This window comes from Galendromus occidentalis, unplaced genomic scaffold (assembly GCF_000255335.2).
Source record: "Galendromus occidentalis unplaced genomic scaffold, Mocc_1.1 scf7180000077484, whole genome shotgun sequence".
Taxonomy (NCBI): domain Eukaryota; kingdom Metazoa; phylum Arthropoda; class Arachnida; order Mesostigmata; family Phytoseiidae; genus Galendromus; species Galendromus occidentalis.
In genome coordinates this window covers 2,331,041-2,353,682 of record NW_003805472.1, presented here as the reverse complement: position 1 = coordinate 2,353,682, position 22,642 = coordinate 2,331,041, and the positions used below count along the sequence as shown (strand labels likewise).

Below are 22,642 nucleotides of genomic sequence, written 5' to 3'. Positions count from 1 at the left end.
CAACAAACGGATGGGCTCTCTATAAGTTTTATCTGATGCTCAAAAATGGAATTCGCATCTCCTTTATTTAAATTTCATCTCTGATGAGCCTGTTTCATTGATATCTCCCTAAAGTGGAAATCCTACCCTGATCTCTTAGGTGTTCAACGGAGAATCTGCATGAACCGGAACGCTACTGACTGCGGTTCGAACGTTCAAGTTGAGGCCAACCTGCATGCGCGTGAGAAAACCCTAGCGCTCTCTTAGAGCGCATCGTCCTGATTCACCCCTCCTCCACAAGCAACGATAGATCGGAATACTTCTCTGTACAGTGATCGAAGAGTGATAATTACCTATGATCCTAATATGGGTTTCGAGCTCTCGCAAGATTTCGCTCAGAACAGACTACGAGTCTGAAGCCCTCGAAATGTGTGACATGAGGAGCCGATGCTCTATAGTGGAAGATATTCAAGAAAATTTCCTATCCCTTCCCAAACCAATTGCTTTCCATCCCAAACGTGATCCTCCAATAGTTCGCGTCGCAAAGATCGAATGACATAGATTAAGGGAAGTCAGAACACTGACTCCAAAGGATTCGGATGCGGGAGCTGATCTTCCCCTGATACGGGTCGTGCTTGCCTTCGACCAATCGATGGTTTCTCATATAAAAAGTTCATTCAATCAACTGTGGTCGCAAGCGCAAAAGCCTGGTGATCTTGTCGGGCGAAACCTTCTCAATCACAATCACCCACTGTAGCCTATCTCATTTTCGGTCTCTTTGTAAAAGATCTCTGATTGTGTAAGTTTTTTCATCGGACGGGAATCGCTCTTTGCCAACACGAACTCTTTCGAAGAAGTCCTTCGCCGTATCCCCTGATGGTTCGAGATCCTCTTCCTGAGCTTTCGCGTTTCGCGAACATCGGAAGTCCAAAGCTTCGGAAGGGACCTGTCCGCGAAAGAAAGACCACGTAACTGCTGAGGGAACCGCAGTCCATCCTTCGAGATTTCGGCCCTTCACCCATGCGAAGAGCGGGTCCCGGCTCAAATATTCCCCGGAGACAGGCATCTGATGTTTCGTGTCGGAGTTTTTCGCGGCGCGATAGAATCATTGCTCCCCGACTGATTGGGCGAAGATTACTCTGGTCAATCGATCGAGGAGATGTGAAATTACGCACTCCCCGTCGCGGATCGATTCGAGCATCGGAATCTGCTGGATGAAATTCACGGAAAAATCCGAGCCAGAGTCGAAACTGAGGCCCGGAAAAGTCGTCTGAGCGGAAGGATTGATGGGATGACTTATGACCCCTTTTGTGATTGTCGAGGAAATGATACGGGACTCGCATGTCCTCATACCGGCAACAGAACACCTCGTTCGCTGAAGTCGGATAGAAGTCCGGGTAACTTCGTTGGATATGAATCGAGAGTCCCGAAAGCATCAAAATTTTTCGGTCGGAATGCTGTGGAACTATCGGAAAAGAGGAGGCTGCCATCGTTTCTGAATCCTAGGCTGTCCGGAATATAAATCACCCAACTCATCGAGAAGCACGGCCGTTTTTTGTCAGAGTGCCCGGGGCTGCTTAGGGTAACCATATATAGTGTTATAGAGGTGATCACCTCTTTAGATAGCAAAAAAATCTAAGGACTTTGAAAGGTGGAGGATCGATATCAGCTCCCGCCGAGCTCGTCGATGGAACTCGCGAGCGCCTCAGAAATGATAATAATTTGATCGAATCGTGTATCGTGTCACAACACATCGGAGAGAATCAGTCGAGACGCTTTTGGAGGAAGTGAATGTCAAAGGAGATGTCTCAAACTAGGTTGACGGTAAATTGAGGCTACGGCAGTTTAAGCAGACCGAAGTTTGTCTTGAGAAACCTAAAGTCTGCCCTCGGAAACTGTGACGGAGGATCCCAGCAAAGGGATGGGGATGTCGTTGAGGATTATTCGCAAAACTTGTCCTCTAAACATGGATTTCATGATTGAGATTCTCTTACAAGGAGGAGGAAGAGAAGTTTCTCCTTAGCCGTCTCACCGACTTCACCCCAATCGACAAATTGCTTGAAATTCCTACCAAAGTAATGTAAAGCTAAATTCTGTGTTTTCTGTGAGATGCAGCGTTGTGTAAACTTGTAAATACCCCAGGGTGCGTTGATTGTCTCTCGAGCGGATTACTCAGATGCTACCCGAGAAAGGTAGATAGCGGACGCAGCACGAGAGAGTTCAAGCAACCTCCAGGGGCAAGCGTGTTGAGACATGTTTGGGTAAAACTTCTGCGACGTCTATATGTTCAATAAATTCAGTTATCCTGAACTCTCATTGAAATCATTCATCAACCCGAGAAAAAATCGTTCATTTCACCGAGTTTCTCTTTAATGATCAAAGCAGACCGAGCAAAGACACAGGTCATGGCTGCGATTGTGAAAGCGTGAGTTATTGAACGAAGGGATTGGCGATTTGTTCCATGGAGTCTTGTGGGTGCACGATAATGATCGTCGGACCTCTGCACACGACGAGTCCTAAACTCCGTGTGTCTTCCGTGAGTTTGAGGTGGTCGTCTGGGTCCCGAAGAAATTCTGCAGATTGGCAAGGATTACCATATCAAATGCTCGGGAATAAACAAATGAATGAAATTTCTTCATTCGTAAAAGTTTTGCTCACCAGTAGTGTTGTCCATCACGAGATTCAAGAGCGGGTCGTAGCCCTTCAGAACTCCGGTGACTTCTCTTCCTCCCTGAAATGAACGGAAATTTACGATCGAGCATCAAAAGGGAACCAAGTCGGAGAAACCCCGGGCGTTGTGTCATGTCCTAAGAGAAAAATCTTCTCGTTCATGGAATTGTTTCCCTGTCTAGGCACCGGGGTCCCGGGCTGCCCAACTTATTGACATAATTACGGATGACTTCCTCTGCGAGTGCCCACCTGAAACTTGACGCGGATCAGCTTGTCGAGGTACTTCGACAGATCTACAATCGATTCCCTTTTCCGCTGAGGCTTTGCCTGTTGATCACCTCCGCTTCCCTGGGGAGGCTGAGACGCGGGAGCCGTCGACGACATCCTGTTGGGACAAACGGTTATCTTTCTGGAGGGAGAAAAGCCTGACCCCGAGTCATTTCCCATACACATAATAATTCCCATGGCATCGTTCTTCGGGGGAGAAACGAATTCACGCGCTCCGGCTCTCCGCGGAGACCGATCTCCGAACCCGGGTCGGTCGCGGTACTCACAGGGACGAGAATTTACTTCCTCTGTATGGAGCGTAGTCTGATACTTGAGCTTCGTATAAGCCAAATATTCGAGGATCCTGAAATTCGCACGAACGAGATGTCAGACCGCGGGCGAACGCGCCGTTCCAAACCTTCTTCTTCGGCTTGGTTTGTTTACATGTGCTGTTCGCTCTCGTAGCCCTCTCCCACGGCATGAAGCCCGCGGATATCTGAATTCGAAATTTCTCCAAACAACGATTCGGCCGGAAGCGACCACAAGCCCCTCCAACATGGATGGCTCGCCAGGAAAAAAGAAATGCATGGAGTTTCCCAGAAATTGGGCTCAATCAGGGGCCCTGGTTTCGAGTAGCGTCACGCGACGGAGCCAATGAGCGGTGGCGACTCGCGCCGGCGATGCGATGACAGCAGAAGCGGGAGATGCACAGGACGGCGAATTGAGTGTCAGTTTACCATGCTCTAACTGATATGTTCGGCGAGGCCTTGGGGGCGCTGCGCGGGACCGAGCGATTCGGTCAAGGACGACGTTCAGGAGCTCCGATCCAGAAGCATGAGACTTTAGCTCGTGAAGCAAAGACTCGGAATCCCGAGGGAGAGAATGCATAGAGAAAATATCCGAGATCCCTCTATGCATTCTCTCCCTCGGGATATCAGTTAGAGCATGGTAAACTGACACTCAATTCGCCGTCCTGTGCATCTCCCGCTGCTGCTGTCATCGCATCGCCGGCGCGAGTCGCCACCGCTCATTGGCTCCGTCGCGTGACGCTACTCGAAACCAGGGCCCCTGATTGAGCCCAATTTCTGGGAAACTCCATGCATTTCTTTTTTCCTGGTGAGCCATCCATTTTGGAGGGGCTTGTGGTCGCTTCCGGCCGAGGATCTCGGATATTTTCCCCTTAGAGGTACCATTCAGAAAGCTCGAACATCATGCAGACCCGGAAGGAATTCCGGAAACAACGACGCATACGGTGGATCACATCCTGGATGGGGGCGTTTCCCCCTACACGCGCAGAACGACCAGACGTCCCCCGACCCGGAACCGGGAGAGGAAGATGCCCTCAGACCGATATGTCGGCTAGGCGCGGAAGCGGGAGCTTAGGAGCTCAGTTTTTCCTTCTTGTCTCATGAGATCACAAACTACACGAATTTATTCGAATTCTATCTTTATTCAAAAATGTCACCATGAAGGGATGTATAAGGTCGTCGCGTCCAGTCTCGAATGAGTTGATTACTTCGACTGATTTCCTCAGGGGTCGGTGAGCGCTCGTATTTGAGAAACCGGATATCAGTCGAATATCCTCGCCCGATCAGCCGGCGTCGATATGAAGACGTTTCCTTCCGCGGTCAATCCTCTCGGTTGATAGAAGTCCTGATCGAGTGTGTTCACTATAGAGCTGACTCTGTCAGCCGTCGTGAGCGACACCGCGCAGCCGCCCCACCTTCGGAGAAATTCAATTAATGCTTCCACCAGAGTTCGATCGTCATCAACACATCTGCAATGTCTGAGAAATTAAACGAGAACATCCGACGGAATAGCTTACCCCGCGCCGGTCAACCTGGATCCGAGAGCACCCTGCGCCAAACTAAGCGACACGATTTTGTCCAACATTTCATGCGAGCATTCATACAAATCCCGGCAGCTGGAATGACTTTCTTGCATCAATTTGCCCATTTCTTCAATACGATTGGCGAGACAGGCATCTTTGAAACGATAAACTCTGTGCGCTTCTCGGAATACATGCAGTGCTCTCGCTCGCAATTTGAAGCTCCCCACGTGTTTCGTTTTCTCTGAAAGAGCCCACTGAACGAACTCGCTTTTCTCCATCTCGAATAACTCGCTCAGCTCTTCGATCGTGTACGGTTCTTCGTGCAGGAGTTTTTCCGTCTCGCTCGCGACGTCTTCCAAGTTCAGCCGTAGCGCGTTTTGGAGATCACAGAGTCGCACAGGTTTGTTCCATTCTTTCCCGCTAACTTTGAGCATAACCTGAAACGGGACAGCTCTCTGCCGAGATCCGCGATTTTTCTAAATAAGAGGGAGATCGTCTCCCAGATGGTCGAGAGTCGAGAATCGTTTACCTGAGCTGCCAATCTGCATTCCACAACCCGTATATTGTAGAACGAAGTGTTGCCCTTGTTGATTTCAACACAACTGTTGGCTACGACGAAAACCGCCTCCAGCGGCAGCTCGATCGTGCTCGCTGTGAGCTTGGGCTCGAATTCGATGAGCTTGGCGCAGTTCTGTTCCGCCAGCAGGCAAATCGCTTGATCCATGCCTCCGCCCTGAACTCCGATGTATCGCTCGCATTTCGCGCACAACGACGCCAGCTCTTCTCTCGGGAGATCCTTCCTGTGCGGCGATTTTCTCGTCAAATTCTCTCTCGTGAGGCTCACTCATCGAGCGGGTCAGAAGGCCGAAGCCTGATTGATTCGCGAGCATTATCAAGTCAACTCATACGAGCCGCGATTCGCGGACGGGACCGAAGAGTTGACCCCACATGGAAACCCTTTACGAACAATCGGCATCATACCCGATGGCGTGGAGTGAGGCAAGAGCCGCCGCACAAACGAGAGCACTACTGCTACTCATGCCGGCTGCGGGAGGCACATTCCCTCGAACCAGTAGACGCAAGCCAGGCCTTGAGACATCTGGAAACCTTTCCTGAATGGCGCGCACTCCACAGAGAAAGTAGTCCGTCCATTGCGGTTTCGAAGAGTTGATTTGGAAGTCGTCCGACGAACAAGAGAAGCCAGAGTATTTCGGATCGGTGTTCTCCAGCTCGATCTTCTGTTGATTGATTTAGAGGAATCATGAGACCAATCTCGAGAGTGTATGTAATTTTCACTTCAGGATCAGCAAAATATTCGACTTACTTTTCCTGTTGTGCGCTTCACGGCAACCAGGATATCCTGTTGAACTGCCATGGGCAGTACATTGTATCCACAGTAGTCGATGTGTTCACCTGCACAAGACTCGCGATGTAACCGTTCCGAATCGATCCACGAGTCAACGGGAATCCGCGACAATCAATCGATTAATCAATCCATCAGCGCTCTTTCACAGCTCACCGATGAGATTCACTCTTCCGGGGGCTCGGACCACGAAGTCGGCAACGGCATCGAAGTGCCTTCGGAAGTCATCGCGGAGGTCAGCGACCCTTCGAAGCTGGTCCTTCTGGTCCCGACTGTAGGAATAAGTTGTGTTTCTAACAAGATCTCCGATCCATTCCCTATTGTGCGCTTGCGTCGGCTCCCTCCCCCTGCCACGGACTACATATCCCCATGCCCAGGATCTCCTGTACTGCCTGTGCTAGCTGATTTCTTCCGGTCACGAGGACACACGGAATCTCTGCTCCCGGGAAAAATCTTTAAAGTAAGAGCCTCCACGACGTGACGACGCCTCAGAAATGCTTTCAGACGTCGAGGGCACCGTGGGAATCGTAGGGAATCGTTTGAATGATGGGAACGAACCTCGGGTCATTATTAATGAGTTTGGGCGAATCGTTTCACGCTATATTTCGAAAACAGGCTTTAGTCGATTGTTCTGCTCGATCACAGATGCTAGTCCAACACGAGCTATCACCATCGAGGACCACTTGGATCCTATCAGCAGAAATTATCAAAGCCGCAAGACAGATTGACCGCGACCAGATTCGACACGGCGTCCATAAAGATGACGAGAAGCATTGAATTCGAATGCACGCCTCCGAGAGCGTCGAGCAGGGCCAATGGCAAACGGTGGAAGTCCCAGCAGAGGAGTCCTCTCCCGGAAGAGAATCGAATCATTCCCCGACTTTCGGAGTGTCAAAAAATGTTCATGTTTCTGCAGCTCGACTGTGAGGGAGGAATGACTTTGTGGAGGCCTTTCGAATTCAGTGAGCAGAGTCTTGGGAGGAACTATCTCGCGCGCGATTCGATGTTTGTCACGTCAGCTGTTCGGCGAAATTTCCGATACGAGTACCCCGAGCCGGTGAGATTCTCTCCGTGATGACTTATCCGAAATTCTTGGTGCAAGTTCCGCTCTCGATGGCGGAGAAGTGGCATGAAATTCACGAGATGTCGCTTCAGTTGAAGCAGGAGAAACTCACTTCATCGTGCAACTACACCTCGCTGGACTCGGATGCCGCCGACGTCTGTGGATCGCTGGCGCCGGTATGTGGCTCATAATTTTCCCATGTTATGGCTCCACTCTCGCGACCCTGTCATCCCTCTCTCAGCGAGTGAGCCGCTCAGCGCACTCCCATGCTGACGTATCGAGTACAAACTGCTAGAGTGAAATCCTCAGGCGTTCTAGGGCGAGAGTCACACCGAGTTGTCGGATTTCCCCGGAGCTTATACCTCCTTCTTGCGTCAAAGAGAAGAAACCATCCGCGGCGATCTGAGATTTTCGAGAAGAACAATCAGGGAATCGGCTCTCTAGAGGATCGGGTCTCGGAACGAGAGAATTATCGAGTACCGCTGACAATGCTGGAACGGTGCTATTCAAACGATCTACGGGGAAGTAGGCGAGGCAAGTTCCTCTTCGAGGTAAACTTTCGAACCCGACCCAGAGAAACATACGGACCATATCCCTCCCCAGGTGGTGTTCAGAGCCCAAGGGAACCGGGAAGGTCTTCTGCTTCCAAAGCCTGAACTTCATTCAGAGTCCGTTCTCAGAGTTTTGTCAGTTCCGTCAGTGCCAAAAATTTCCGGGAAACGGCTTCATTCCACAACTGGAATACCTATTAGCCTATGGACATTCTGCGCGTTCCAAAGTTCGGCGCTGATGACGATGACGAACCGAGGATTGCTCTCTTCGCGAAGGGTCCGGAGTCCAGTGCGCAATCGGAATCCCCAGAACCGTGTTCTCGGTAGAAAGCTCGTATAATAAGTAGGGTTCCCGAATTCCGGACATTCCATGTTAATCCTCTTCGAAAGAGCGAAAACCGACCACCTGATCTACGAGTGACTCGCCTCTGATTAGTCTCCCCCGTCGTCCTAGGGTGTGGGAAAGGCTCGACTCAGGACATCGCAATCAGATTCTTGCTTATTCGAGCTTCAAAAAATGAAAGTGTCCGAAATTCAGGAACTCGTGTTATGAGTCCGCGCACAGCAATGCGTTGTATCTGACGTGCTGATGATGATTTGATAGATTTGACCCCAAAATCGGGTTTCCTCGCGCGGCAGCTTCCCCTTGGTATTGGCAACGAAATAGGTCCGCGAACGCCGAGCACAGGCGCTCTGCCGGAACAGGGCACGGAAGATAGAGAATTCGAGATGTGGAGTCATGTCTTCACTACCGCATTCGTGAAGAGTCCTACGCGCAGTGGAGACGTGGAGCTTTGGAAAGGTCCGTATGGAAGCTGGGCGCTAGATGGAATCATCAGGAGAAGAGAATAAATCCAGGCTCTGAAGGTCAGATTATTATCGCAGGAGAGCTCACCATCGGGCGATCGCCACAAGTTCCAGAACTCAGACCATCCCTTTCGAAGCGGAAGAGTTAGCGTCCAAAGAGTCTTGGAGACTTGGGTCGGGGAATACCCACTGCACAAAGGCGAGACGATGGCCAGGCGCGCAACCTACTATTTATCAGATTGTACGGTCCGGAACAACGCGACGCATCGCGGCGTGTTACGGTCCGTCATGCACCCTGCTAGCCGTGATGGAGCGTTTCCACGAGAGTCCGCGAGACCAAATAGAACGATTTCAGCCTTTCTTAACTTCACCTACCATCAAGTTCTGTGATCATTGATTGTGCAGGGAGGAGCGGCCCGCCGAGAGTAATGCTTTCAGCGTCCGGAATCATTACTCCGTTGACAGGAATCATGTCAACCACACTTTCGCACAATAAATAAATCGTGCTCCGAATCTCAATAGAGTCGTGTACTTGTCTCAGGGGTGCACAAAGCGCGGCCCGCAGCGCAATTTTCTGCGGCCCGCGACGCTCTTCCGGGTATTTACGACGAACAATCCAAAACCGCATAAAGCGCTTCTGCAAGAGTTTTGTAGACGATTCTCGAATTTCGAGGCTTCGGAGACCGAGTTCTAATGCTTTGTAGATCTCAACACACTAATGAGCGCAGGAATTCCTCGCACGGGAGCCGTCTGGAATGCCTCGCTTCTCACCAACAAGCGTCAAACACGAGTGGCAGAAGACAGAAGACATTGTTTCTTCGCCCATCACAGATTCCCCGACGAAGAAAGATTACAAAAGCTCCGAGATCATACTCTGCGAATTACTTCCCTCTCCTGCTCAACGTACATTCATGAATGAAGCTCCAGTATCCCAAGTCCCCCCTGAAGCAATGTCTTGGCTGACGGACGGGGGGGCCTCGAAGAAAATTTGCTCATGTGTATCATATGTAATATATATATATATATTTAATGCACATATAATATAAGCGGCAAATGAATTAGCCGGCCGCAAGTGCGGAACCGGCCCCCGGAAAAAAAAGTATCCTAAGTCCAGACAGGTCCCGACTCCGGGCGCGTTCGAAGCACGATGATTCGATCTCGTTTTCCGGATAGCGTCAACCCACTCCAAGGCGGATATTGATAATATTGCTCCCGTCGATACTATAATAGATCCTCCGGAGCCTACTGGAGCGGGGATGAGCAACGGAACGATATAAATTAGGGGATGCATTGGGCATTTTTCCTTGGAATCGCGGCATCGACGTACCTTGCGGCCCGCCAAACATGTTCAGACTAGGAAAATGGCCCACGAGGCTCTCGGAGCTGTGCACCCCTGACTCATCTAATCCAGCCCCAGGACCTCCACTGTTCAACACAATGGAAAAACTTCGCCAAGCGGGGCTGAGCAGGTCATGGTCCTGGGCGATATTTCTGACTGAGCCCTAATCCTCTGCTCCTTAATCCCTTGCAAGTAGGCCTGAGTTTCCGAAGTTCGCCCACTCTAATTCCCGAACTTCTGCTTCGGAAACCCAGGAATTTCCGAACTCCTGGTTAGGAAACCCAGGAATTTCCGAACTCCTGGTTAGGAAACCTGATTTACCGAAATTCGCGTTCGGTTTTCTGGATTTCCGAACTTCTGCTTCAAATACCTTAATTTTCGAACATCTGGTTCGGAAACCCTAATTTCCGAGCATCTGGTTCGGAAACCTCAATTTTCGAACATCTGCTTCGGAAACCTTTATTCCCGAACTTTTGGTTGGAAAATTAGTTCTACGTCGTAAAAGGTCCGGAGACTGTTATCTGGAGCTAAATTCCGATTCAAGATCAGAATCAGTTGTCAGGTAACATGGATACATTCTCAACCTTTGAGGAAATATTCACACCAACAAAGACTGTCAACACACAACTTGAACTCGTCCAAACAGCCTTCATAGACGTCCCACTCTGCGGACTAGAGGGGAGTCGAAATTCCGCGATGCGGACATTATCGACTGACAATATTCCCTCCGACGACCGGTGGAGAAGAAAAAGTGACTGGAACGCTCGACTGAATGATATGAGACATTGTCTAGAGGTCGACTCGCAGTGTGAAATCAACTTTTCCAAAACACTTTGTGATGCCTGCCAGGCTCTCAACGGGGGCGACAGGTGCCAAAGAGTCGGCTGCATTGAGCCACCGTAGAGACCTGAGGGAGCGTTTCCACAGTTGGGGATCAATAGCGTCGATTCAGAAGTCAGTCTGGATTGTAGGAGCTTGTGCGCCGGAGGTGACCAAGGAAATTAGCTTCCAAGATCCTCTCGGAGGTAAGTTCCCGAATCGCACTTAGGTATTCCTCTCCGACCATAACCCCATCATAAGGGCAACCACGAAATTTAGCTCTGAATGGATCTATGTTGTATGGAATTATGTGTCTGTGGCCAATAGATTCCAGATAACAGTCTTCGGACCTCTTACGACGCCGACGTAAGAACTACTTTCCGAACCAAAAGTTCGGAAATGAAGGTTTCTGAACCAGATGTTCGAAAATTAAGTGTTCCGACCCAGAAAATCGGAAATCCAGATCTCCGAACCCGAAGTTCGGTTATTCAGGTTCCCGAACCAGAGGTTCGGAAATTAGAGCGGGCGGACTCCGAACTTCGGAAACTCAGGCCAACTTGGTAGGTAGCCATTACCCTTTGAGAGAATTGATGCAAATAATTGGAGTTGAGGAACGATCACAAAGAGCGAAACACGGGGAGCGTAGATACGGCTTCATGATCGGAGAGCCGTCTTCCGATTGGGTATGCTTAATGCCCTTCAGGCGTAGTCGAGTCCCATCTTATGGGCGCCGTGATGGTCCATTTTGGGAATAAGGTCTCATGACGAGCCATCGCGGAATGGTTACGGTTCCTCTATCGCCGTCCTGGTCATGTCGTCCGTGAAGAGTTAATTATTCAAGTGCGCAACTGTGAGAATCTCTCTAATTTGGATGCCCTCCCTAGAGATTCCTGAGCCCGGGAATGAAAGTTGGCTCAGGAATTATGGATAGGACAGCCCTACCCTGTCGGAGTAGCAGCGGCCGCGGTTTTGCGGGGCCTTCAGAAGTGGCTTCCCAATCTGAAGTTCGAATCCGAGGATGCGCAGTTCGCAATGAGCGCATAGATCGAGAGCCGAGCTCGACCCCTCACTGAAAGGGCGAACCGGTCTAGGCGGGAGCCCCATGACTCTGAGCGATGGATCTCTTCGAGCGGCTGCAGTCGGGAATTGAAGTCGGCGCGCCCGATCGCAGCTTCTCTGAGCCGCACAACGCCAACATGGCTGCCGTCTAGCTATGTCTGTGCGCTGCTGCGGCTGCTGATGCCGCTGCTGCTGTTGCCACTACTACCGCTGCGGCTGTGCACCTCTGTGAAATCTCACTGGAATGGTCGTTGTTGGGTTCGCCTCAGGTGCATATGCGAGCTTTAGACGATTCTCCAAGCGTGACTGTTGTCGTGTACTCCGGAATGCACGTATTCTCTGACCGATTCGAGGGGAACTGCGGTCTGACAGCGAAATTCTGGGATACACTGAAGAGTTCGAGGTTCTCAATCTAGGATCTGATAAACCTGAACAGGCGTCTCCGCAACTCGCAATTCTGATCGGCCGATGTGCGGTTCTGTGCCTCAACCAGGGCTGGCTTGACAGCGACACTCGGATACATTGTCATCAGACAACCCTCGGATCAATCCCTATCTCTGACCGACCGTGTTCATACATTCATGTCGACGGAAAACCTCGACCGCAAGGTAGTTGGTCGCCGGTGATGCCAGTCGGCCTGGACTAGGTCTGCTACGTGGGCAACGGGTCAGCAAAGTACGGGATAGCGGGAGAGCTGATGAATGAGTTATTCTAGTTAAACTCAAGATCCATGTTTACGCCCAATCCTGCCGGGGGCTCGGACAAGACCCAGTTTCTGGAACAAGCCAGAGCAGCTCGGGACGAGCGGGAACGCGGCCGAAGGTGAGTCTCGCCATCGTTGCTTTCGATCGTTGCTTGTCATAAGTGTTTCAGCCTCGACGGTGTAGATGAGGGATCGGACTAGGGTCCCATGACTCCGGAACGCTCTGTCCGAGGGTGTCCATCCTGCCGACTTATTCGATTCCTCGGTCCCACTCGCCTTCGCTGCCTGAGGATATGGCCCCAAGCAGATTATGTGGTTCCTAGTGATCAGTCGAAGGAATTCTATTCCTGGCTAAATCGAGAGTTCGATTCGGGTCGAGTTCGATTCTGGAATCGTTGACCCGCATTCCAAACTTCAATTGAATTCAAGTTCTGTATTCTAGAATGCATACTGGGCCGTAGCTTCCTCTGCTCTGCTGGCTCTTCTTGACAGGAGAGGAATACCTTAAGCGGCGAATCGAGCTCTGGCCGTTTCCTGCTCGTTGCCATCGTCTCTCTCGAGTTCGTCTCGAATACATTCCGCGGCAGGTTCTTCCCGTTCGAATCATGAGCAACGCGAGTCAGCTGATTTCGTTGTCCAGGGAGAGTCGCCTTGAACACGATGAAGATAAAAAGGGAGCCCAGACGTCACGAATTGCCCCATCCGACGCATTCCAAGTTTGAGCAGGGTATTCTTTAGAGTCAAGGAGTCTCGACGCCGTCTCTATATCTCATGTCGGTTATTTTGAGGCAATCCCGTTCTCTCTGAGTCTGATCCGTAGAGTCGACAGAGAAATATGTCGTTGGGTGTATCCGACCGATGAAGATTATCTCTTTTCCTTTTCCTGTCTACACCGGGACGAAGAGGCTTCAGGAGTAGGAAACTCGGTACATCGTTTCATGATACGAGAGACTTCAGTACAGGAAGACCATGAGGCGAAGGTTGTGGGAACTCATTTCCCAATGTAGACGAAAGGTTGGATTCGGTCAGTCGATGTCGGTTCGAGGTGCATTCGAATGTTGTACCAAAGTAATCGCAGCATCATCTCGCGTGGAAGTTCGTGGAGTGCATGCAAGTTCTCGGAATCCTGATCATTGATCATCGATCTGTGTATGTACATGTTCGATCATGGACCGCATTTGATTTCTCTGCAATAAGTTCTGTGAAATTCAATCAATCCAGAGCAAATGACCCAGACGATCTCGAGTTACTGCCGTAGAATCTGTGGTGGGTGGGGGTTAGCGCAGGTTCGTCAAAGCGTTAGCTTTTCTGCATACCTGCTTTCAGCTGCATCCCGTTCAGAGAGCGAGCGGAATAGATCGCGAATCATCTCATCGATCGAGGATCCCGATGCGAGGCGCGTCGTTGATCTCCTCGCGAGAATTCGAATATTTCAATTCGCTGAATTGTCGTCGTATAACTATCATCGCCGCTTTTCGTATTATCGCTGCTTTTGCGGCGAGTTTTCCTCTCCCGTAGGCTGAGCCCTGATCGCTTTGACGAACATGTGCTAATTGTCGGGGGTTATTTGCAGGTATAGGAGAGGGAGATCGTCTGAGTCACCGTCAGAAGAAAAAGCCTCATTGTAGCCGACACCGAAACCGTGCTTGAATGTCATCCTCACCGAGATCATCTGGAAAGCCGCAACGGCCGAACCAGCGAAAGAGGAGCATGAGTCTCGTACCGAGCTCACCCAGTCAGGAGACAGCTGTCAACTGTCCTGTCTGCTTCGGCATGATCCAGGACGCCTACATGACCCGATGCGGCCATTCGTTCTGCCACGAATGCATCAAACAGTCGATAGAGAGCCGACCCAACTGTCCCATGTGTGCGACCGAGCTCATAGACAAGGATGGTAAGGAGCAGGTGTTCCCCAACATCATGCTCAACGACTTCATCTCGCGCACACACCGCGAGAAACGACTCCGTCCGTCCGCCCCGGAAATCAGCTCCTGCATCATGCAGCTGTTCGCGGAAAACAAACCCCTCAACGTGAGTGACATACAGCACGCGTTGGATCTCCTGCAGACGAAGAAGCTAGAATTAGAATCGAATTCGCGTGAGATGCAGCTGAAATTGCTCCGTGAGTTCCTCGAGCATTTCCACAAGAAGAAGCTCGCCGAGGTCGCCAGACTCAAGCACGACTTGGCCTTCATCGAAGAGGATCTCTCCTTCCTCAACGCTAACGAGCGCACAGACGAAGAATGGCAACTACTGCCAAACACGCCGACGGGACAGGGCGCCGACTTTGCCAGCGGTCTACCGGCATCTGCTTGTGGGCAGATGGCGAGCGTAGCTGGCGGCTCTGGGAGCCAACGACCCAACGGACTGCTCTCCAGCCGTCGATTCCGGATGCAATCTCACTTCGCATGTTTAGAAGAATGTTATTTCTCCACACGTCAAATGTTCCGCGACGAGGCGACAGCAGCCGCCCATCCCGCAGGAATTGGCTCAGCTTCGGCGAGTGGCGAGAAGATCGAGCAGCCGGTCGCCCCGCGGGGTCTGAATCGGTTCGCCGAGAGTTTATCGAAGTTCACCCGATATTCGCAGCTGCGATCGCTGTCGACTCTGAATTATTCCTCTGACCTGTTGAACGGGACGAGTATCGTCTCGAGCATCGAGTTCGACAAAGACAACGAGTACTTCGCTATTGCTGGCGTGACGAAAAAAATCAAGATGTTCGAGTATTCGTCGGTGATTCGGAGCGACGTCGAGATGCACTACCCCATCCACGAGATGGTGTGCAATTCGAAAATCAGTTGCATCTCATGGAACACGTACAACAAAGGAATGCTCGCCTGCAGCGACTACGAGGGCACCGTCACGCTCTGGGACGCGTACCGGTCCCAGAAGCTCTGGGTCTATCAGGAACATGAGAAGCGATGTTGGTCCGTGGACTTCAACAAAGTCGACACGAAACTCCTTGCGTCCGGGTCGGACGATACCAAGGTCAAGCTTTGGGCCATCAACGAACAACATTCGGTGGGCTCGATCGAGGCCAAAGCGAATGTCTGCTGCGTTCGCTTCAACCCCGATTCGAAATACCACCTGGCCATGGGCTCGGCCGACCATTGCGTACACTATTACGATCTGAGGAATTGCAAACAGTCGTTGGGGGTTTTCAAAGGCCACAAGAAGGCGGTGTCGTACGTCAAGTTCCTCAACTCCAAGGAGCTGGTTTCCGCGTCGACGGACAGCCAGCTCAAACTCTGGAGAACAGACGATCCTCAATGTCTACGCTCCTTCACGGGACACGTGAACGAGAAGAACTTCGTTGGATTGGCCACCGACGGTGACTACATCGCTTGTGGAAGCGAAAACAACGCTCTCTACATATACTACAAAGGAATATCAACTCAGTTCCAGACGTGGTCGTTCAGGAACTCACCGAGCCCCCGTGAGGACGGCCCGGGTGCTTCCCATGAGAATAGCGAGTTCGTTTCAGCGGTATGTTGGATGACCGGCACTCCGGTTGTCGTGGCCGCCAATTCTCAAGGAACCATAAAGCTGCTGGAGCTCGTGTAGCTCCACGCTATCTCTCGATGTGGCTCGCCCACGGTCCGAAACTCATGGCATCGCTATGACGCTTGCTGTCGTCCGGCCTTTTCGAACGGCTCGCACTTCAGCTAGTACAGCTGTTCCAGCTGATATCTGTGACAGCTATCTAGGCAGCTGCAGAGTCAACTCATTCCAGGAGAACCTCCTCACCGTAGATTTGAGCGGATCGGAACCCGTGCCCATAATGACCCACATTTCGCAAAGTCGACGTTTGGAACGGGGCTACGTATTTTCCGGAACGATTCTCAAGGTACAAGCTTTCCCGTTATCGATCGTATCCTCTTCCTTTGATGCCTTGAAATCTTGGCTGACATCTTGCATTCGAATACTTTCCCTCGACCAGCGCGGCAAATAAACGTTCCGGCTTACCTACGTAGGTTCAATGTGATAATTTTGTTGTCGGATGATACATCGGAGATTCCGCCGAATTCATCACCGCAGACTCGCAAAATCTACATCTGCAAGCTTCGCGGACCTTGACTCTGTCTGCTCTGAGAGTGTTTCGAAATAATACGGCTCAAGGATAAGGCAGTCCGCCCGCCTTCTCGATCCAGGCAAGGTCCTAGCCGGACCCGGCTTCGATCTTATGAGGGATGCGTGGAAAGAGTCTCCGCTGCTTTCTTCTTTGCTTTCGAATGTACAGGGAGGGGTCTGTAACGGTTACCGGTCCGCCGCCTTCCAGAAGTGAAGCATTGTAAACTTCTCTCTTCATCGAAGGATCTACGCTCAGTTGCGAACTCGAAGGAGAAATCTCACAATGTTCAGAATCTATCCTTATCAGAATGTATGGTTATGTATGTTTGTATGTATGTATGTGCGTGCGCGAGAGAGGATGCCTAAGAAATTCGAGAACGCTGGTCTCGGTCATATGACTTAGGAAATGGGTATATCAAATTGAAAATGAATACACTCCGGAATCGTACTCTAGGCATTTGTATGATGAATCATGACAGATAAAGCGGGGACGGGATCACCAATTGAGCGGAGTTACCGGATCGGCTGTTGTTCTCATCTGAAAGCACAATTATATGTGACGAAGAATCCCTATTAACAAATTCAGGTACAATATCTAGGAACGCATAATGAATAAAAAATATTATATGGATGTTACCTGTGTTTTTCGTGATGATCTGTCGTCTTCCTCCAAAATACATCTCCGAAACCTAGAGGTAAATGGGATGACCACATATCTGGAAATGCGTGCCCGTCTGGCCATGGCATCGCAGGAAAGCAAACGGGGCTTCGTCTCTGTGGATCCTCCGTATTCTTGGTAGAGATTCTCGGCGATCCTCATCTTGAAATTGACTCGGCCCGCAAGGGGTACACGTCCCGCACGGCCGTGAATACTTGACAACCTGGATCAGGGGTGCGAGCTGCATATCGTATAGAGCCATTTTTCCAATATTTGAGGTCTTTCTGTTCCGCGAGCCTTAGCTGGGAGCGTAGGCACTAGTAGCGTTGGGAAACTGAATTCTCAAGAGCTTTCCCTCAATTCCAACAGGAAAGAGGATGCGATCACAACGATCTCAGCGGCGATCCGAGGTTTCCTCGCACGGAGACGACTGCGGAGAATCGTCTACGCCGAAGTGGACGCGTTCCTAGCCGGGGCTGAGCCGGCTACCGCTGTGGACCTGTTCAATAACACCCGGTAGGTGCTAGTAGCCACGTATTGCCCGTGTCACATGAGCGGACTTATCCTGAATGTGCAGGAAGTAACTGAGTTCTGCTCATTTTTGCTCCTGACAGGAAACTCTTGTTCTTCTATGGTGGGAAGGAGCCGAACGCGAAGGAACAGCTTCGCACGAATAATCGGTTCCGAGAAATTTCCGCGAGGATTCTGAAGTCATTGGAAGGGTCCAGCCCCGACCAGGTATGTTTCCGGGTCGTTCCGCGGGTAGTTTGACTCAGAATTGATGTAGGCAGTTACATGATGATGCGACCGTCCATGCTGCAATGTACCTCGAACTCATCCTTCCGCATCCCCAGAATTACGTCGAGGCTCTGAGCGACAAGAAGATTTCCCCTTTATGGATAGCCATAACGAAGAAGTACATCGTCAGTGTCTCAGAGAGCCTCAGGAAACTCGAACCAAACATCAGCCACGACCTGAACGCCATATCACTGTACCTCCACGTACTGGTTCGTAAACTTTCCAACATGACGCCCTCAATTTGAAGATTACCTCTCTGACTTTGCATAGAGTTCCGTGATGACATTGTACGAACCGCTCTCAGGTGACATTCTTCAACGTCAACTCGTGGAAGCTGAGACCTCACCAGGAGCATCTGCGACCAACCCTGAATGCGCTTTCTTTGAAACTTCTAACCCATGCCGTCGCAAATGACTTCCTCGCAAACCTCCAACGTCTCCTCCTGAACTCGGTGGTGAAACAACGTCCCCTTCTTGGGCGGGCATCGTTGATCGCAGTCGCAACATTGGCATTGCGTCCTCTAGCTCTGAATTTCAGCGAAGAATACCTCTTGCTCTTCGTGGTGCATTTTCTATCTGTACCGGCAATCGTCCACCAGATGAGAGCGATCGCTCCCTTCAGCCTTACATGCCTCCAACAGCAGAACATTCTCCCGTTGACCATAACAACATTGGCGGAAGAACATAAGATGAGAAGCGTATCCGACTCCCTGGATGCCCTGCACGCTCTTTGCCTCCTGGCGAATCTTGTGGATCTATCGCACCAGATGGCTCTTGAAGATCCGAGCCAGCTCGAAGCGTTGTCGAAAGACTTGATTTCACTGAGCACCCGAATCCTGGAGAATTGTCTGCAATACGTGGGCAAGAAACAATCAGCAATGAGTCACTATCATCCCCTCTTAGGGTGGTTTTCTCAGAAAGTGGATGCCAGCCAACAGGAGGTGAGATCTACTGAATTTGTTATGCGAGGATCCTCCGAAGCAAACCCGTGACCCGGAGAATCCCCCGTGCAACGAGTTCCCTCCTAAGAACTTTCTCTTCTGCAGGTGATCACGCATATCAAGAGTCAGTTGCAGCTTCTATGGAGTCCAACACTCTCGATGATTCTGTTCAGACCATTGTTCATACTCCAGCTCAAGGAGCCTGAAAGTCCTCCGCCAATAGACACAGCTGCGGTCGCCATCGTCGAGGTATGTAGGGAGCACCTTCATCCTGCCTGAATGTTTTCCGACAAGATTCCCGAAAGGAGTCATTCTCAATCTTCTGGATAACGTACACTGACGAGGCACTCTGATGATCAGCTTTTCCCCTCCATCAAGGTTATTGGTATGTTGCGCAGAGGAAGCACTACGCGATCAACCCCTCCTACAATGAAGATCAACTGTCCCGAGGTTCGACAGGTCGCGCTCTCTTGTCATCTGTATGAGACCGCGATCGCTTGCCTGACGGAATTGCGGCATGACATTCTCACGGGACTGTCCTTCCAATCGAACGAGCTCCTGACCAAACTTTGGAGACTGATTGGCGCTCTCGGAGGGAGCGCGCCGTCTCACCGTGCGAAAGTTTTTCTCGAACTTCTGCAACAGAACGTCAAAGCGAACGCAATGGAGTTCCAAATTCTCAAACTGCTCTGCAATTGCGCCTCGCATCTCCTCGTCCTTCTCGACGACGACGAGCTCTATATTCAACAGAAAACGTTCTCCCTCAAGGATCTCTGTGTTATGTCGGCGTTCTTGAACATACTACTTTTCAAGATCATCTCGAACCAACTGCTCGACCTCAAGTCCATATCGTGCTGTCCGCTGTTCGCTTGTTGCCATTCGCTGCTGATGCTGCTGTATCGGCGAGACTCCAGGCGATCCTTCACTCCCGAGGACCATTGGTTGGTGAAAACCAAGTTCACCACACTTGTTTCGGATTTCGAAAACGGCAAACTGTGGGCCCAACTTATCCTGCACAAATTGCCGCACGTTTTACCACATAGGGAACGCGTCCAGCTGTTCCGTCGTCGAGTCAAGCAGGACATGGTTCCCGGCGGCACGGAATCCACTCACATCACGGTGCATCGGAGCAGAATCGTTGAAGATGGCTTCCAGCAATTGAACGCTCTGACTCCTCAGGAGCTCAAGGGCGTGATCCGCGTACGCTTCGTCAATTATCAAGGTCTCGACGAAGCCGGTATTGATCAAGACGGTGTCTTCAAAGAATTCCTCGAAGAAACCATTCTGAGAGTCTTCAATCCCGCCTTGAATCTCTTCAAAATGACCAACAAGCAAACGCTATATCCCTCGCCGACGTCGTACTTCAACGAGAACCATTTAGAACTCTTTGAATTCGTCGGCAAAATGTTGGGGAAAGCTGTTCATGAGAGAATCGTTGTCGATGTGAAGTTCGCGACATTTTTCCTTAGTCAGATTCTAGGTCACCATCGAAACTTCCAGTATTACTCCTACATCGATGAGCTACCGTCGCTCGACGAGGAAATCTACAATGCTCTCACTACAGTCAAGGTAGGCTGTCGAGCCGATTCGGGAGTGTGTCCCTCGAAATTCCGAAATGATCTCGAGTCGTCGATCCGTCATCTCACAGAAAACCTTTGATTTCAGAATTATCCTGGTGATGTGCAGGACCTATGTCTGTTTTTCTGTGTAGACGATGATTCACTAGGCAAAATTGTCACTCATGAACTGGTTCCCGGAGGGAAAACTATGGCTGTGACTAATGAAAATAAGATGAGGTTAGTTCCCCCTGTGATTCCCACGGAATCAAGTCAATTACCCGAAAAATATTGAAGGTCGTAATGATTTCCCGCGTCTCTTCCCAGGTATATACATTTGAGCGCTCAGTATAGAATGCAGACGCAGATCTCCGAACAGACCAAGGCTTTCATCCGCGGCTTCAGGGCTCTCGTGAAGAAGGAATGGATCGCGATGTTTTCCGCTCCGGAGCTGCAGAGACTCATATCGGGCGACAACACCGGTATCGATCTCGACGTGAGTTCCCGAAATCTTTCGCTGTTCATGATCTCGACTCGAAACTCAGCTCCTCTTGATATTGGGCGAAGTCCTCGAATCCACGGGAGCTCATCCTTGCTGTGCGTTCCCTTGCAGGATCTCCGCCTGAATACGAAATACTTCGGGGGCTTCCACAGCGCCCATCGCGTCATCTGTTGGTTATGGGAAATCCTCTGGGACGACTTCACTCCGGAGGAGCACCGATTATTTTTGAAGTTTGTCACGTCTTGCTCGAGTCCCCCTCTTCTGGGTTTTGCAAATCTGGAGCCTCCATTTTCAATTCGTTGTGTTGAAGTGGCTGACGACCAAGACCGTGGAGACACCGTTGCGTCTTTCGCGCGAGCTTTCTTCAGAGTACGCAAACGAGACCCTGTTGATCGACTCCCAACTTCATCGACATGTTTCAACCTCCTCAAACTCCCTAACTATCAGAAGAAGGAAACTTTGAAGGAGAAACTACGATACGCTATAAACAGCAACCCCGGTTTCGAGCTTTCGTGAAAGGAAAATCTCCCTACCAAAGGTGTTCAGAGGCAGAATTTCCCTCCTCCTGAAATTCATTCCATGAACCATGAATACATGAACAAGGGGAAAATCACGTATATAGTCTATATAACTCTGAATCGGTTCACATGAGCTGCTCCGGAGCTTAATCAAAAGGAGAAACCAAAAATATACAGGACATGCACGACCTGATTGTTGCAAATAAATGCAATAGCTGTATCCCAATAGCGTGATGGTGAGCTCCACGCGGTCAGTTGTGTTGTCCGATGAGAGCATCCCGCTCCAAGAATCATTTCATCTTATTTCTTTCTCTATGTAAGGGATTCTCGTCGAGAATTTTAATAGAATATATTTGAGTCTTGATGTGATTTTTGACTGAGTTCTCCCGCACATGAAATGTCATATTATTCCTCGTGGCGTGAGTTGAGCTCTCCGGCTGGGAGTATCATCTGAAGGTGAAGGTCGGAAGCTAGGTGTTGAGATCCTCAACCAAGGCGAAATAAATAAATGAAGCAGAAATCACCGGTCCCGTCCATTACGCTTGCTGATCAGCTTGATAGAGACACGGTGCGGAAATGTCGCAGTCGTATGAATCTCGATCCGGCGCTCCTTAGGTGTATTTGGTTGGCCATGCTCCGTCCTCCCAATAACTCAGCCTGCGCTGGCTGGGTTCCGGGAAACCATCGGGAACGATTCTCAAGAATTTGTGGATGCATTTCCACAGCCCTATGACTTATTCTTTGTAGATATTTGATTCCAGATCAGATTCTTTGTGAATCATTTCGCAAGGCATACGATAGCCGCTTTCGAAAATTGAAATCGTAACATCCGATCAGAGCTCGCTCTGGGATCAAGCAAACCAGCGAATGGCCCTCCGTGGGCATTCATCGGCGACATTGTAATCCAGCTTCGAACAGATCCGCTCACGAATGTAGAAGACGAGGCCGTCGTTTGCCGTTTTCGTCTATTCGTTCATCGGAGCCGCATACGCGATAACTCAGTTCCGAGATGGGACTCTCGGCTCTGATCTCCAGATGTCCCGAATAGACAACAGGAGAAGCAGGCCGGAAAACGAAGGGGTCCAAATGTTCAGCGCCAACCCCGGACACGGGAGGGCAGATCATTGCCTCAGCAAGTCCCCGCCCCT

At 50.5% G+C, this 22,642-nt stretch overlaps 3 protein-coding genes across 3 annotated transcripts; 1 reads left to right on the top strand and 2 right to left on the bottom strand.

Moving 5' to 3' along the window:
• Window positions 1-2,335: 2,335 nt before the first annotated feature.
• LSm7 (U6 snRNA-associated Sm-like protein LSm7) lies at window positions 2,336-3,360 on the bottom strand. The gene is made up of 4 exons (XM_003745577.2): window positions 3,204-3,360; window positions 2,899-3,034; window positions 2,638-2,710; window positions 2,336-2,552 (listed from the first exon to the last, which is right to left on the bottom strand). The coding sequence occupies exons 2-4, from the start codon at window positions 3,031-3,033 to the stop codon at window positions 2,410-2,412; spliced, it is 351 nt and encodes a 116-aa protein (XP_003745625.1). The 5' UTR covers window position 3,034; window positions 3,204-3,360; the 3' UTR covers window positions 2,336-2,409.
• Window positions 3,361-4,485: 1,125 nt separating this feature from the next.
• Galk (N-acetylgalactosamine kinase) lies at window positions 4,486-7,347 on the bottom strand. The gene is made up of 7 exons (XM_003745705.1): window positions 7,286-7,347; window positions 6,267-6,382; window positions 6,072-6,160; window positions 5,729-5,985; window positions 5,277-5,547; window positions 4,742-5,184; window positions 4,486-4,639 (listed from the first exon to the last, which is right to left on the bottom strand). The coding sequence occupies exons 1-7, from the start codon at window positions 7,288-7,290 to the stop codon at window positions 4,486-4,488; spliced, it is 1,335 nt and encodes a 444-aa protein (XP_003745753.1). The 5' UTR covers window positions 7,291-7,347.
• A 5,131-nt stretch (window positions 7,348-12,478) lies between these two features.
• LOC100907100 (ubiquitin-protein ligase E3B) lies at window positions 12,479-21,703 on the top strand. Its single transcript, XM_029112128.1, has 10 exons — window positions 12,479-12,570; window positions 17,550-17,696; window positions 17,795-17,918; window positions 18,035-18,187; window positions 18,283-18,918; window positions 19,024-19,167; window positions 19,297-20,487; window positions 20,584-20,714; window positions 20,802-20,970; window positions 21,088-21,703. The coding sequence occupies exons 1-10, from the start codon at window positions 12,479-12,481 to the stop codon at window positions 21,490-21,492; spliced, it is 3,192 nt and encodes a 1,063-aa protein (XP_028967961.1). The 3' UTR covers window positions 21,493-21,703.
• Window positions 21,704-22,642: the final 939 nt, after the last annotated feature.